Here is a 14,836-nt window from a genome sequence, read left to right as displayed (position 1 = left end):
CAAATTCAACAATTACTTGAAGACGGGCATGTCAAAAGTGATGGATAGATAGCCATATCACTCTGTATTTGCATACAGACCTCTCTTCTTCTACATTCATAAATCTTCTCATGTACGCGCGCGATGATTATTCCAACTTTTAATATGTCCGTTTACAAGTATTTCTTGGATTTGATCATGCCATTCTCGGTTTTTCTCAATTTCTGCATCCATTAACATTCGCATCGTTAATCTTTTTGGTCTTCTTTTCGTTGTCCATTTGCTCTACATGCCCAAGCCAACACAAAACACCTTTCTTGATTTGGTCGACAAGTCTTAAAATTATTAACAATTAAAGATATTTTGCAATAAACTTTACGGTTTTCGTGATTTTTTTAATATTTCAGACGTGTACCGTTATTTAAAGTATAAATTCATTGAAATATATTTGAGTAATTAAATGTGTTGACAAGTACTCGCGTATATTAGATATTTGAGCCAAATATTACAATTATTTGTTCACACAAGTCCCTTTAGAAAAGCTTTAGATATAAAATATATATATTGTTTTTTAACTCCGCAAATCGTTTGGAAATCGTACTCTAGATTGTGTTGCTGCCATTTTCATCGATTTTCATTAGATTAATGGCGTAAACAGGATTGGGTTTTAGTACCATGGATTTTAAATGTAGTAAAGAGCAGGAAACATTTTGGGGTGTATGGTGTGTATGTGTCTACTCACTAGTGGTAGTGTTGATTAGTTTTCTACTTGTCTTTGAACTAATACGTAGCTTGCAAGAATTGTTACAGACTTACACCAACTAGAAATAGATTTCTAATTTCTCTATAAAATTGAGAAATGAGTTTTTATTATTTATTTATTCATAAAATGGCGCAAATGCCCTTTATAATGTAAAATATAACATTCTAAAGGATTACGTTATAAAAAAATAAAATTAAACATAAAAACACGAATACATTACAAGAAAAAAAATGTCTATAAAGAAAGTCGGTACAGGTTATTGATATATATGTATCCACTAAATGCAGTACTAAGCATCAGTCTTGTGTTTCCTATTCAACTTAGGTTCCGTAACTTAACTTGTAGTCAGTAAATGTGAAGCAGCGTGAAAAAGCGAGATACACCTTTGAGTTCACAGTTAACGCATATACAGTTAGTCTTTTTTACTCTACTACGCGTTTTGCACGGCAATGTTGTCGCGACAGCGCTCATTTTTCAGAACTTAATTTCAAAGTATCGTTCTATGAATCATCATCTCTATTTAATTATATCTCAGTGGTACAGGTATATAAAATACATACGGCCTTTTGCAAATTAGTTAGTAAAATGATAAAATATTTATTTTGATATGATTTGAATTCAAAGACTTGAGTTAAAAAACGTCAAAATGAGAGGAAAATTCATTCCCAAGTTTGCGTATATGTGGTATAGGTGAGTGAAAAAGATAGTTGGTTTGAGAAAGGTGTACATACATTTCTCGTGACTGCTTTCTAATTTAAGCATAAGGAATTCGACATAAGAGCGACTAACATTCATGTGCGAGAAAAGAATCCCGCAGTTCTTTGGACATATTTCCAGAGGAAACTCTGATAGTTTGGAGAAACTATCCTCCTGGGAAGTGTCGAAGGAACAAGGTCGCGTGAACGTCAACCGACAAGATGGAACGGCTGAATTATCAGAACTATCGCTGACAAATGCCTACAGAATAGCACAAGATCGTTCCAGATGGAGGGAGACTGTTCACGGATGAGCCATGCCTGGAGTCGGGCGTGAACACCATCCTCAGACATGAGGCACGGGTTGAAGAGATACTCTAGACATGTATAGTTTCTCCAATGTGTCTTCTCAGATCGAATTCGCGTCCCGTAATTTTGAGATGAGCTACCTACGAACTGTCAGTAGTGACGTCCAGAGCAACGCGCCAACCTCGGGAACCTTATGCCTTGATAGGTAAGCAAGTGAAGTAAAGGCTTTCGGAAGGCGTGTGCTTTCTCTCGGAGACAATTGTCACTGGAAGTTATAATATTATTAGTTTACAAAAGAACACGTAAACTATACAACATGGATTTTGAAAAAAGCGTGGTCTGGGTATTTTTATCTATATACGTTTTTCGCCATCTAAAAAATATGTTGTGTAGGTATGTATATATTTCTGCCGTTTACATCACATGTTATTGAAGAGTGTTTATGAAACATTATTAGTAAAGCTATCACCGACTGTTACATGCTAGGAAATTCAACCTTTCGGGCCTCAGTTGATAAAGATCTCCGACGACAAATTATATCGGCCCTTCGGGCCTCAGAATATATTTTTACTACTCGGAGCCATCTAAATTTAGTAAAAAAAAATCTCTCACTTGCTACTGAAAATGCTACTGAAACCACACAAAATCAACAAATATATTAAATATCTACGCAAAAAGTTTGGTTAGTAAACGATTAAAACTGAAAAGTGAAAAATCTGTAATTTAAGATAATATGTAACTGTCAGCTGTCACTGACTGTTACATGATACTAAATTTGGCATTTAAGGCTTCCACGAGTCGACCCTGCGGACTAAATGAATCTGTCTTCTTGGCCTTATTGAATCGGCCCTGCTGATGAATCTGTCCTCTTGGTCTTATTAAATTGGCCTCAGTTGATAGGCTCTTAGGAGCTTAGTTAGATATACTTAGTACAAGTTTAATGAAATATTAATGAATTTTGGCGCTACATAAGTTATCCATAATAATGATAATAATAAAAGACACATGTTACATTATTTAGGACATAACTAAATTTTTTCGCAATGTAACAAATAATTCAATTTATTGGCATTTATGAAAATATTCAAGGAGTCATTTAAATTTTGTCAGCAGCTAAAAAAATAATCCTCTATTACAATCGAAAATCTAATGAAAAAAAATTGAGAGGTAAATATTTTAATGGTAATACAAATATAGAGAGAATTATCTTAAAATAATTTATTATTTATCTCTCGCTATATTGCACGTGCAACATAGGGAAATAAGCAAAAGGGGTCAACACATCTTTTAACCTATTTAGATTTGTACATTTATTTGACTATCCGCGCTTACAGTTTTTCCTTACGGAGCAGCTTACGAGGGTTAAATTATTAGGATAGAAATTTGCCAAATTCGGAAACACGAAAATGACCCCGATTTATCGTTGATACTACAATAATAAGGCTTAAATTCATGTGCGCGAGTATAAGTAATCGACGCAATCAATCAATTCTAGAGTAATATTTATATAGAATTCTATCCCGATATTGAAGTTGATTTCGTCTTTTTACTAAGATTTTTTTTTTGTAGTTGGGTATATCAGAATATGATACATATTCACTGTCAGTGTTATGTACTATATTGATAGGTTTGTTACATTGAGCTACCGTTCTAGAAATTTGACAATAAAATATAGTAGATGTTGTTTTACTCAACCTAGGCAGTATATATAATTAAATCAACCTCAATAAATCAGGGGTATAAAACATTGGTTTTATTTTATACAAAGTTATTAGATTGGTTGCTGTCATCGACGTATAATAAATAAACACACCATTTCTATACAATCTACATCTAAAATATAGCAAATATTGCGCTGTTTTCAACAGTTTAAAGAGATAGCAAATCACGATTCACGTGCAATAATTTCATGTAATAAAGTGATATATAGATTTATCCCTGCGTAACTTGTATCCATAAATACGACACAGGCCGGCAGCAGTCAAAATTTGTAAAATAATGTACTTAACAATCAAAATCAGTATTTCCTTGCTCCATAAATTGGATTATATTTACAAATGAAAAGATATATCTGTTTTGTATTTCGCAGTTGCGGTGAAATCGAAGCATTTTTTTCATGACACAAGACAGCATATTTCTATACCCATATTAAAATGAATATATCTTAGAAATGGATTTATATTGCGCTGGGAGGTTCGAACGAAGCTTGTACTGACCGTACTCGTCCACGAAGGGCGGCATCAGAATAGCGCTGTGGGAGCAGTTGACGGACAGGTGGTCGAAGTGGCGGCTCGGCGTCAGCTGCAGGCGGCGCGAGCCCTCGGCCGGCCGCCCGTCCGGCCCGAACACATTGAGGCGTCGCGCGTCGTAATACTGCGGCGAGGCGGCCCGCGCCCCCCCGGGCAGCGCTGCCTGCTCCGCCGAATCCATTATCCTCTGCAAAGGTAGAAACAAGTCAATAATAGTTAAATGACATTTATTTAACAAACTCAAGTTGTGACGGCGCCTTGAATCCGGAGCCCATACACATATGTGCCGCACTGTAGTTAGATTAGAATCGAAGATAGATTAGAGTAAGACTAATCTAACTTTCGAATGGAAAACCGCTTGAGCGATTTGAAGATTTCACACGTTCTTAAAGCCCGGTACACGAACAAGTGTACGGCATAATATTTCCGAGTTTCGAAAAGTCTAACTTCTTTGGTATACATAGCCATATATTGCGCTGTTGTAATATGTTCGAAAACGGAACTATGAGACGGGATCTGCGCTAAGAAACATCTGACCTACTTACACTCGCGCATCGATTTTGCAATTTCCCATAGGAATAAATGTTATTTCTATTAAATTCAAAGTAGGTTCATTCTGAAGAAGAAAAATGAACGTTCCTTGTTCTTCTAAACTTTGAATTGCTATTCAATATTCTATTCGTTTTTTAGGGTAGTGTTGTCCTCTTTTACAGTTCATGAATTTTTCAACAGCGCATCACTAAAATAAATATTATCTTTAATGATTTAAACGAAATCACGTGGATTAGAAATTATAAACCAACAAAAATTTTGTAATAAACTTAAACAATATATTATTTTTGATTCAAATCAAGATGAAGTTTAATTTAATAAGAATTTAAGAACATTTAATTGATATTTTGCTGATAAAATAAATAAAACAACTTTGTTTTTAAAAACTAATATTTATTATTATTTTTTTTTCCACCGACCGGTTTCAAAGCAAACAAGCTTCTTCGTCAAGGTTTACGTAACCAATGAATTAATTCCTGTTTTATTTTTATCATGTTCACTAAATACTACATGTGGACTCAATAAATCAGGTCTTTTTTTCTTACAAGGGTGGTAATTTGATATAAATATAAACTTCACATTAAATTTTTTACGGTTTTACTTATGGATTTATATTTTATAATAAACAATACTAATTTTCGGGGTCATAGCAGGAAGTTCTATCGTCTCCAATTCCACCTCAACCCCAAGATAAACTTCTTTCCAGCAGAATGTTTACAGACTGGAATAAATTGCCAAACAATTATACATTAACATGGAGTTAGTTGTCAATTTCATTTCGATCAACCAGTTCGAAATACATTTGGATGCTTGCTTGAACGAAGAAGAACGCAGACAAAAAGCAGTACAAGAGATATTAGCTCACTAGCAGAAGTTGTCCGCCAATAACAAATAATAATAATAACAATAACGCTAAAGCTGGTGTTTCATTTTCAGTTCCCTATGTATCATTAAGGATACGGACAGAAGAACTTAGAAGATAACTAATGTTAGTAAAGTAAATTTTGTTGCAGTATACGATTCTGTGTTTGAATAATGAATGTTCTCTGAAATGTATTACGAACTCCGCACAAAGATGGCCATGCATTATGTAGATTCCTCCGGAATGTAAAACGTGACAAGTAGTTTACTACCCCCGCGGAAATGTACGTGCGGGTGCAGTATATTGCAACCGGCAATATGCAAGCCAGGGATGGTACATCATGATTGTCCTGCGGGCTGAGGGCTGCATTGGTGCGAGCTCACGTACATTTTATATGGAAAACAGATGAAAAATCTTCCCCTTCTATTCCATGTAAAAGATAAGGAAGCAAAAACCCATTCGTTCTGTTGTTTTCAATTTAAAATTAAAAATAATGAATAAAGTTTTGAGTATGTCCAAATATTTGTAGACAGGCTGGATTTCTTCTCCAGGGATTTGTTTACATCTCAACTTGTTCCAACATAGAAGAGACACATCTTCAAGAAGGAAATATGGAAAAGAGTTGAGAAAATGTGGGTGGTTAAAGGCAGAATGATACATGTTACACAGTTTGTAAGGTGGCCATTCAAACCAGCCAACGACAGGTCATAAGCCCTGTAATTGTTTAGACTTCCATATTCCATTTTCAAAAATGTTTTCCTTCTCTGTTTCTAGGAATACTGTGATATTGCATAATTTTACATTAAATAACAACAAATACATTATTCATAGATGTCTACATAATTTTTAAATTATTACCGTTTCGTATGGAAAAATTGTTTTTTTTTGTTATATGAAAATTATCTACCTACTGATTTAATCGAAATACTATTCCATATTATACAATTTTGGAATTATTTAATTTTTTGTACTTTGCTGTAAAGGTCCTGTGGGCGGGAGTCGACAAATGCCATGATGTCTCTTCCCCGACTCTTTAAATTTTTTTATTTTCTTAAATGTTATTTGAATTTTTTTTTAATGGTCATCATTTAATGGTATTTTTTTTCTAGGAGTATAATATCTTATTCATGTATTATATGTTTTATTCATAATAATTTTTAAAAAGCTGCCGATGCTGCTCGCGATATTTGCGCAGTGTACTGTGAAGATGTTTTGAATTACTCACTAATTTGTCGTTAAATAATAAAGGAGAATAAATTATTGACTAATTTGCTGTTAACACAAGTTGTGTCCGTTTTTATCAAAACTAACCTTTCCCTTACTGTCCCAAAAACATCCGCGCGTCGCGGTACTGTGGTAGTTATTACGCAAAATACGTGTGCAAAAAATGCGAGATTATAAATCGGAAAAATGTAATATTCATAGGCAATTGCTTAAATTATTTATAGTTGCAGTCAAAGGTGATGATATTTTTAATTGAATTGCTAAAAACATGAAAAAAACATAAGTCAATGCTCTCAGCGCGTGCGAAAGAACAACCCCTGATGAAAGTCCGGTAGCTATTTACGGGCGTCTTGGATCACTAGGAACTTTGCTGTTCGCGCGTGTGACGCGTGAAAGTGTTTTTCTCGCTTTCGATTATACCTGTGTTATCGAGAGTGAGACGTAAAGAGTGTGTGAGACAATTATAAATTGGGATAACTATTTTACTACCTACGCAACATGCGATACATTGGTAAACATTTTATTGTATTGGTGATTTGTCTCCGATATTTGATAAAATACTTTTTCTGTTCCCAATAAGCATTCATGATTTAATAAAAAAATATTTCAACAGATACGTAAATGCATGACGGTGTAATTTAGAAAAATACAACACATAATTTATAACATGGATGGAGATATTAAAGTTATTAGATGCAATGTGTACTAGCTTCATATTACCGGGAAAGGAGACTTAAGAGAACAAGAGGATATGAGAAAAAAAATTAAGAGCAGAATCCATTTTGTTTTATGAACACCTTATAAATTTATTGCATTCATTTATTGATGTGTAATTTATATATAAATATAGATATATAAATATAGATATATATATAAGATGTATATAAGATGGGTACATTCATCGATGTATACATGATGTATATTTTTCGTCCTTGGTGTCAAATTCATTTAAAAATGATATTTTTTAAGAATTTGCGGTGACCGGTCTTGCCCTATGGCCGTCATTGCCCGGTAACCGTTACTACCCAGTGACCACTATTACTCAATGGCGGTATTTCCTCAGCTTCCCCTACAGAGTAGAGTTGCACTCGCACATAACGCCATTACGTTTAGTTACAGGGCCAACGGATGAGTGAGGAAACGGATACGAATAAACTTTATGACATTTATAATCAGAAGTTTTGGCGCGATGGCCGAGTTTGGCAGTTTCCCACGAATAAGTAACTAGATATGAATAACAATTTCCTTTAATACGTGTTCACGAGAGATATACTTATTACTTTTTATCTGTGTTCTTCGTTTCGTAAGTTCGTTCGTTTCTCACAAATCCTTCTCACTCTAACGCAATCAAAGCGATATTGCGCTCCCGTTCTCGCTACATACGATAAGAACGAACTTTACCTTAAATGAGATTTCACCTCGACAATATTGATATGAAATATTTATTTATGCGTGTGTTTGATTAGGAAAACATCTCATACTACGAATACCGATAAAAATATACGAAATGGATTTAGAAAAATAATTAGATTTTCAAAATCAATATGGATACCATGGAGAAATGTTTTCATTATTGAAAAACTTTTTAAAAATATTGTAATTGATCATTGGACGTCAAGATTCGTGACGATGTTCTATTTAAATTTAAACGGTCACAAACAAAGTTTAAAATTTACCCGAATCGTCACGTACTAGGCGCGTGGCCAATGCAATAAACCGTTTTGAGGGGATTTAAAATTGTAAATTAAAAAATACTTTTTACGCTACTAATAAGTAGTAAAATATTTTTTATATACTCGACAGTATTTCATACACCGTTAATAATTAAAAATTTAAAATATATATATATATTTTCCCAAAACAAATATGTAATATTTTTCCAATCTGAGGACTCGTCGAAGCAATATTGATAAAGACAACCAAAAAATAGATTATTGACGAGTGTGTGAAGAAATTGAAATTGCATTATTTTAAAATTGTTTATCGTTTATTAATTATTTCACCTACATGAAAAAAAAATTCAGTGGTAAAAACACAAAACTGGGTAAATCTTTATTATGTGATATAAACAAATTATTTTTCAAATATTATTTTCTTTTACAATGCTTAAAATAATAAAAACTTTTTATTGCTTGCATGATTAAAAAAATGACCCAATTGGTATATATATTCGTTCGCCCCCTAATAAATTGACACCTCATTACTTGTTTAGTTTAATAATTAGTCTTTAATGTTTAAAAGATGGCGTATTACAGGGATAGTTATATATTTAGTAGTTAGCAGGAAGTGGACGGAGTAGAAAATAGAGAACAGATGTGCAGAATGTGAACCGCTAAAAATTAATTATCCAAAAGTACAAGAGGCCTTTGGGGCATTTTAAACCGTAAATACGAAAACTTTCCATGTTGTAGCTGTGATTTTCCAACCATGTTACAAGAGCAACATTCCTTCGAATATTGTTTAAGTTAAAGAATTAATATAAAATCTTTAACTTTAGGAGTTGACATTATTAATCGTACATTCGTGTTATATATATTCGTGCAGAACTGATAAATATGCTTTTTTATGTATTTTGATCAACCAATTTTTGTCGTTGCTATTTTGTCAAGATTTGAATACAAAAATTAATCGATTGTATTTTTTTTAAATCAATCAATTGGTTGTTGTGTCGGGTAAACTAACACATCTCCAGTCAATAATAATAATTCAGAAAACACACAAAATAAATCAAATTAAATTGTACTGATTTAACATTTATTCGTTAATGAAAATCCAAAAATAAAAGGTACGAAACATTCCTACACGTACATAAAATTTTATTTGTAATATCAGGTTGAATTTAGTTCCCAGCGCGGTATTATAGATTTAATAACGGTGAAATCTTATAGCCATTTTAAGTGGAGCCATTTCGATCCGGGCTACAATCAACCCCTTTCAATTTCTATAAAATTTTAGTGCCTACCCTATTTACCTAGGATATAATAAACAGTTAGTTCGCGCTGTTTAAGACAGGTGTTTTTTCAGGACCTTGCATTTCCTTAGGGAGAAATTTCGCGTTCCCCCTCTTTAGTTCTGAAGAGGTCGGCAAGGCCCGTCTTGAATATTTAATATATGGCCGCAAGGGGCTGTGATAAAATTTATTTTTTATTCTTAATGGCCCATAAAGTTTGTTCGCATATAATACGTTGACGTAACTCAGAAGGGGCAGCAGCACAAATTGCTCTCCCAAGTTAGTCTTCATTTTGTAATAAATACTCGAATATATACTTGGAAAATTTTACACATAATCAAGCACAATACCATTTTAAAATAACACTATAAATAATTTAAGGAAAGTCGATTTATCAGATCAATTTTTTTTTTAATGAAGACCTAATTTCACATTTTTTTATACATTCATTAGTAATACTCAATATAGAATGTATTTTGTGAAGTATCTATACATTATAATTGAAGAACCTCTTCATATGCTTGTAGGTAAAAACATCTATGTGGATAGATGCGAGAAATAATTTTATTTATTTACTTAGTAATAGTTTGTGCTTTATGCTTAAAAAACAAATAGGAGTAAAATTTAGCTAGTGAAAGCTTTTTACTCGTAGTAAATCAAACAAAATAATTAAAGAAAATTAACACTTTTAAAAAACTGAAAAAAAACAAAATATCGATATTAAAATATTTTAAAAAACACATATACAATCAGCAGGATTATTCTGGCACAATTTCGTTTCGTAAGTTCGTTCGTTCGTCATATATCCATCTCAATCTAACGCAAGCATAACCATATTTCGCTCTCGTTCTCTCTCATACAATACAGATGAATTTACGAAACGAATTGTTTACAGCATAAGGCCAGTGCAACATAATATATCAAAACAAACCTAAAAATACACAGATATAAAAAAAAAGGAACAGGATATCAAAATGACATAAATAGACTACAAAGACAACAAAATAAAATATTAAAGTTAGTATATGACCTTCCCTATCTAACAGCAACTAGAGAACTTTTTAAACAAACTAAACAATTAAATATAACTGAACTCTTTCAACTAGAATCATTAAAATTTATCCATAAATTAGCCACTGATGTAATTGCAGACGAAGAACTAAAACTTGTAAAAAATTGTAGTAAACATGGACAAAATACGAGAATATCAGAAAAATGTCATACACAACTTTCTAAAACAAGACAAGGACAGTCGAGACTAATAAACCAGAGACTGAAATTATACAATAAACTACCAGACAAAACTAAACAAAAGACTTAGACAAACTTTTCAAAAGATGTAAAAAATATTATTTTGAACAACAGAGTATGAATAAAAAATGCATTTATTATTTTTGTAAAATGAATGTAATAATCCGTAAGGGTTAATAAATAAATTTTCAAATAAAAAAAATAATGGGTGAATCACGTTTTTGCTTTTGTCCCCGTGTTATAAAAAGCATAATGAAATCTATACAATTCAAAATTATATTGGCGAATTAAATCGTCGTCATCTGCAATGGAGCTTCTATCTACCGTAAAAATAATGATGTTGTAATGTAAGAAATCAAAAATTCTAGTGGTGGAGAAAAATACAGAAGGCGAATTTTAATAATATAGCCAAAGCAGAAAAAGACACTGTAATTTGTAACATCAAGAGAAGCAATCCGAATGGAAGGATAAGCGATGGGAGATAAAAGTAAAGAGAGAGAAGAAGGACGAGGAAATAAGGATGAAAGAAGGTGGAGGTATATCCTCGCTTCTTACGCAGGGCCGGTTCAAGGATCGGTTTAATTGGCACAACAATTGGCTCACGCAATATTGCAATTAATTAACGTGTTAGATTAGATATTAAGGCTTCAGTACTTTACACATTTAACGCCGGGAAAGAGGGACGACCTAGTCCGAATTATATTGCAAGGAAGAGTTAAATCAAAACGCAGTGTACGATAAATAAGTATTTTCCTGGCTTAAAAAACACAAGTTAGATGTTTCTGTTTCTCTGTGTCATTACAACAGAGATGAAGAACATTTTAGAGGAGAAAACAAGGAAGACTAGGCATTTACAGGTCTTTTGACCAGTCATTATGATAATTTATTATTCAACACTTTATATATATAAGGGTAGGCCGATAATTTTTTTTCCGAATTTCGAAATGAAAGTGGTCTAAAAAGTTGCCTTTTGGATTACTCGGAATCAAAAAAATATCAAAAAAATATTTGATACTACTTTTATCCCTCAACTTTTTGCGCTAATTTTTTGCGCTAAACCGGCTGCCATTTCATAGTTAAGTAAGAAAATCAGACCAATTTCTCTCAGTCCATTTTATAATGTGCATAAAACCTTATTAAATAAGCACCTAAGGGCGTAAGTTGCACTTTGTTTTGTAATAAATGGGTAGCATTGATTTAATGAGTCATTGTTTTCGTCAATATTAGCCAGACGTTCAACGGAATCAGTTTCGCGGAGTGTAAACTTTTTGCATTTCGGTAGTTTTAAAACGTGTTCAAATTTGTAATGTGATTTAGTTATATCTTTTCCAACAAAAAAAAACTTTATCAAAATAGATAATTAACATAATGTTTTATGTTCAATGTGATCCAAAATGCAACTTTTTAGACCCCTTTCACTTTGATGTCTAAAAAAATTAAAAACTCGGCCACTCTAATATACATAATATACAATATATACATATAAGGGCGGGCATTTAGCTTAAGGCGATTTCTACCTACCTACTCAAACCGTTCAGTGTGAGAAAATAAGTAGCAGATATATGGACATATTATAGGTATATCAATATAGAACCTCATTATTTGATTATAAAATTGAACATAAATTTTAATTAAAAATGCTTACGGCGATAAATTTAAAATATCTTACATAATTCGAATGCTATAAAAATCACATAGACTTTTTGTATTTTACTTCATCATATTTTTTTCATTATTCCTTTGCCGCACCTTATGGTGCTTAGGGCACTGCATTTTTACACCGATCGCAGCGTATCTTGATCATTTTAGTTACATAAAGATAAGATGATCAGTCTTTAAGATGCCAGTCCAGGGACTGTGAAAACATTCTAGTGCAAAAACACGTTTTTAAATTATGTTTCACGACAACAATGTCGAGAATTGAACCCGAGACCACTAGCATGGTACTTGATATGTACTCTTAAATAAAACCTATTGTACGAGTATGCATATTTTTTTTGCCTAGAACTCTTGTAATTTTTCAAAAACATTTCATAGTGTACTTATCTAGTTTTATGTAATTATTCAGGGAATCTTCATGTGTCTAAGTTTCTCTCAACAAAGTTTGGCAGTAGGTCCTTGGAAAAATTGGCCATTCCGAATACAATAAACTGCCTGATGAGCTAAGACACGAAAAACTGAAAAAAAAATCCAGAAGTGTCACAATTAAAAAATATTTCTTAAATCTTTTTGATAGTGATAATTATTAATGTAGTTTATATAAGATGGTGTTTTATGTTTCTTATACGATAATGTTTTCTTTTTATTTCGGATGTATTAATTTGTATGATATTATGTTTGGTAAAAAAAATGTTTTTTCTTATGTACTGTCCCAAATGAGTTTCTAATAACTCCTGGGAGTATAATATGTAATTTTTGTATTATATGTTTTATTAATAAAAAATCTAAAAAATATTTTTATTTGTGTATATATAAGAAGCATAGTGTAATTCGATAATTAAAAAATAAATAAAAACAATAATTTCTGTTTATTAGACACACGTTTATTAGATTTACATATTGACTTGTTATATCATAAAACGCTTGAATTTTAATTTTGTACCTATCATATAAAAGCCCTCTGGGGAAATATAAAAATTTAAAATAAATATTAACAATTTTTAGAAATAAAAATAAACTAGTAATCTACACCATACTATGAAGTGAGGGCGGGGAAATAAAATATGAGTGATACATAAATCCACAAATTTTGACAGGTCTCGTCTCCTTCTATAATAAAAAACGCTTATAATTTTTTACACATCTAAAAAAGGCAAAAATAATTGTTGCTTGTAATTTTGTGACTATTATTTTAGACGTGCTTGCTTTTAGCTTTATCGATTTGGCACTGTCGTGTCCGTTCTCCCCCTCCCATAAAGCTCCGTAAGACATGCCTTATCTTTTATGCTGTACCTACGGGAGTCGAATCGTATTGTTGCGTTTCTAGAGATTTGTTGTCGAAACTTCTGAGATTTATAATAAAGGAAGGATTATATAAGAAAGATTATCTTCTTCTAGCCAAAAAGTTTGTTTTTAACCTGTTATTTCTTTTTCTTTTACGAAAATCAAGAATCATCTCTCGTCCGTTATGATTTCATAGTATTTATTTTCAAATCACGTCTAATGAAACGTTTTCTATCTCATACTTACAATACAAAATTTAAAGATATGGATTACACAAACATCACTCTTTCAGATTTAAAATTTGCACTAAAAATGCATTATGTAACTTGGTAGACATTATAATAATAAATATGTACATCTCCCTTCCCCTCCTTATCCTCTCTTCAAGCATCCTAGTCCTAATCACGCCCAATTTACAATAACCCACTAAATATGTACATCTCCCTTCCCCTCCTTTTTCTCTCTTCAAGGATATTAGTCCTAATCACGCCCAATTTACAATAACCTACTGTTCTTAAAAAAAATTTAAAAGAATTATTTTATTATTGAAAAATATTTACGAGTACATGAAAATAACTTTTTTATATGTATGAACTTATTTGTGTTTATTTAATATGTAATATATTTTATTATTTTATTTTCATTTTTTTAATATTTTTATTTTAATTTTTTAGTTTTTTACAATAAACATAAATGATAAAACAGAGTATTAAAAAAATAAAGCATAATTACATAGCAATGAAATACAAATTAATAGTAAAAATAGTAAACAAAAAATCCCACAAAGGCATGGTCTGTTCGTGGGTATAAAGGAAAATGTTAATGAATTTTTGCTCCTATAATAAATAATGGACAGTTATAATATTTAACTAACTATTAACTATTTGTTTTCTTTACTAACTTTGTATACTTTGTGGAAATCTGTTATTAGTTCTGAGTTTATACACTATATCTGTTTGTTTACTATAAATATGTATGTAGAACTGTTGATTTCCCAAATAAAATAAAATAAATAAGAAATAACCTCACCAATGTATGTACAAGAAACTTGTTGGCACA

General features: G+C 31.8%; 1 protein-coding gene across 1 annotated transcript in view; it reads right to left on the bottom strand.

Annotated features, from left to right (window-relative positions):
* The window catches only part of stol (voltage-dependent calcium channel subunit stolid), a 190,988-nt gene that overhangs the window by 37,729 nt on the left and 138,423 nt on the right, over window positions 1–14,836 (bottom strand). The window contains exon 4 of the mRNA XM_088224350.1: window positions 3,963–4,182. Coding sequence (XP_088080476.1) covers window positions 3,963–4,182 — 220 coding nt within the window. The remainder of the gene's footprint in view (window positions 1–3,962; window positions 4,183–14,836) is intronic.

The sequence above is a fragment of the Micrasema longulum genome, unplaced genomic scaffold (genome assembly GCF_059751315.1).
Source record: "Micrasema longulum isolate JH-2025_06_02 unplaced genomic scaffold, ASM5975131v1 h1tg000031l, whole genome shotgun sequence".
Lineage (NCBI taxonomy): Eukaryota > Metazoa > Arthropoda > Insecta > Trichoptera > Brachycentridae > Micrasema > Micrasema longulum.
Note: the sequence above shows the minus strand (reverse complement) of the source record. Positions and strands in the feature narration are given on the sequence as shown.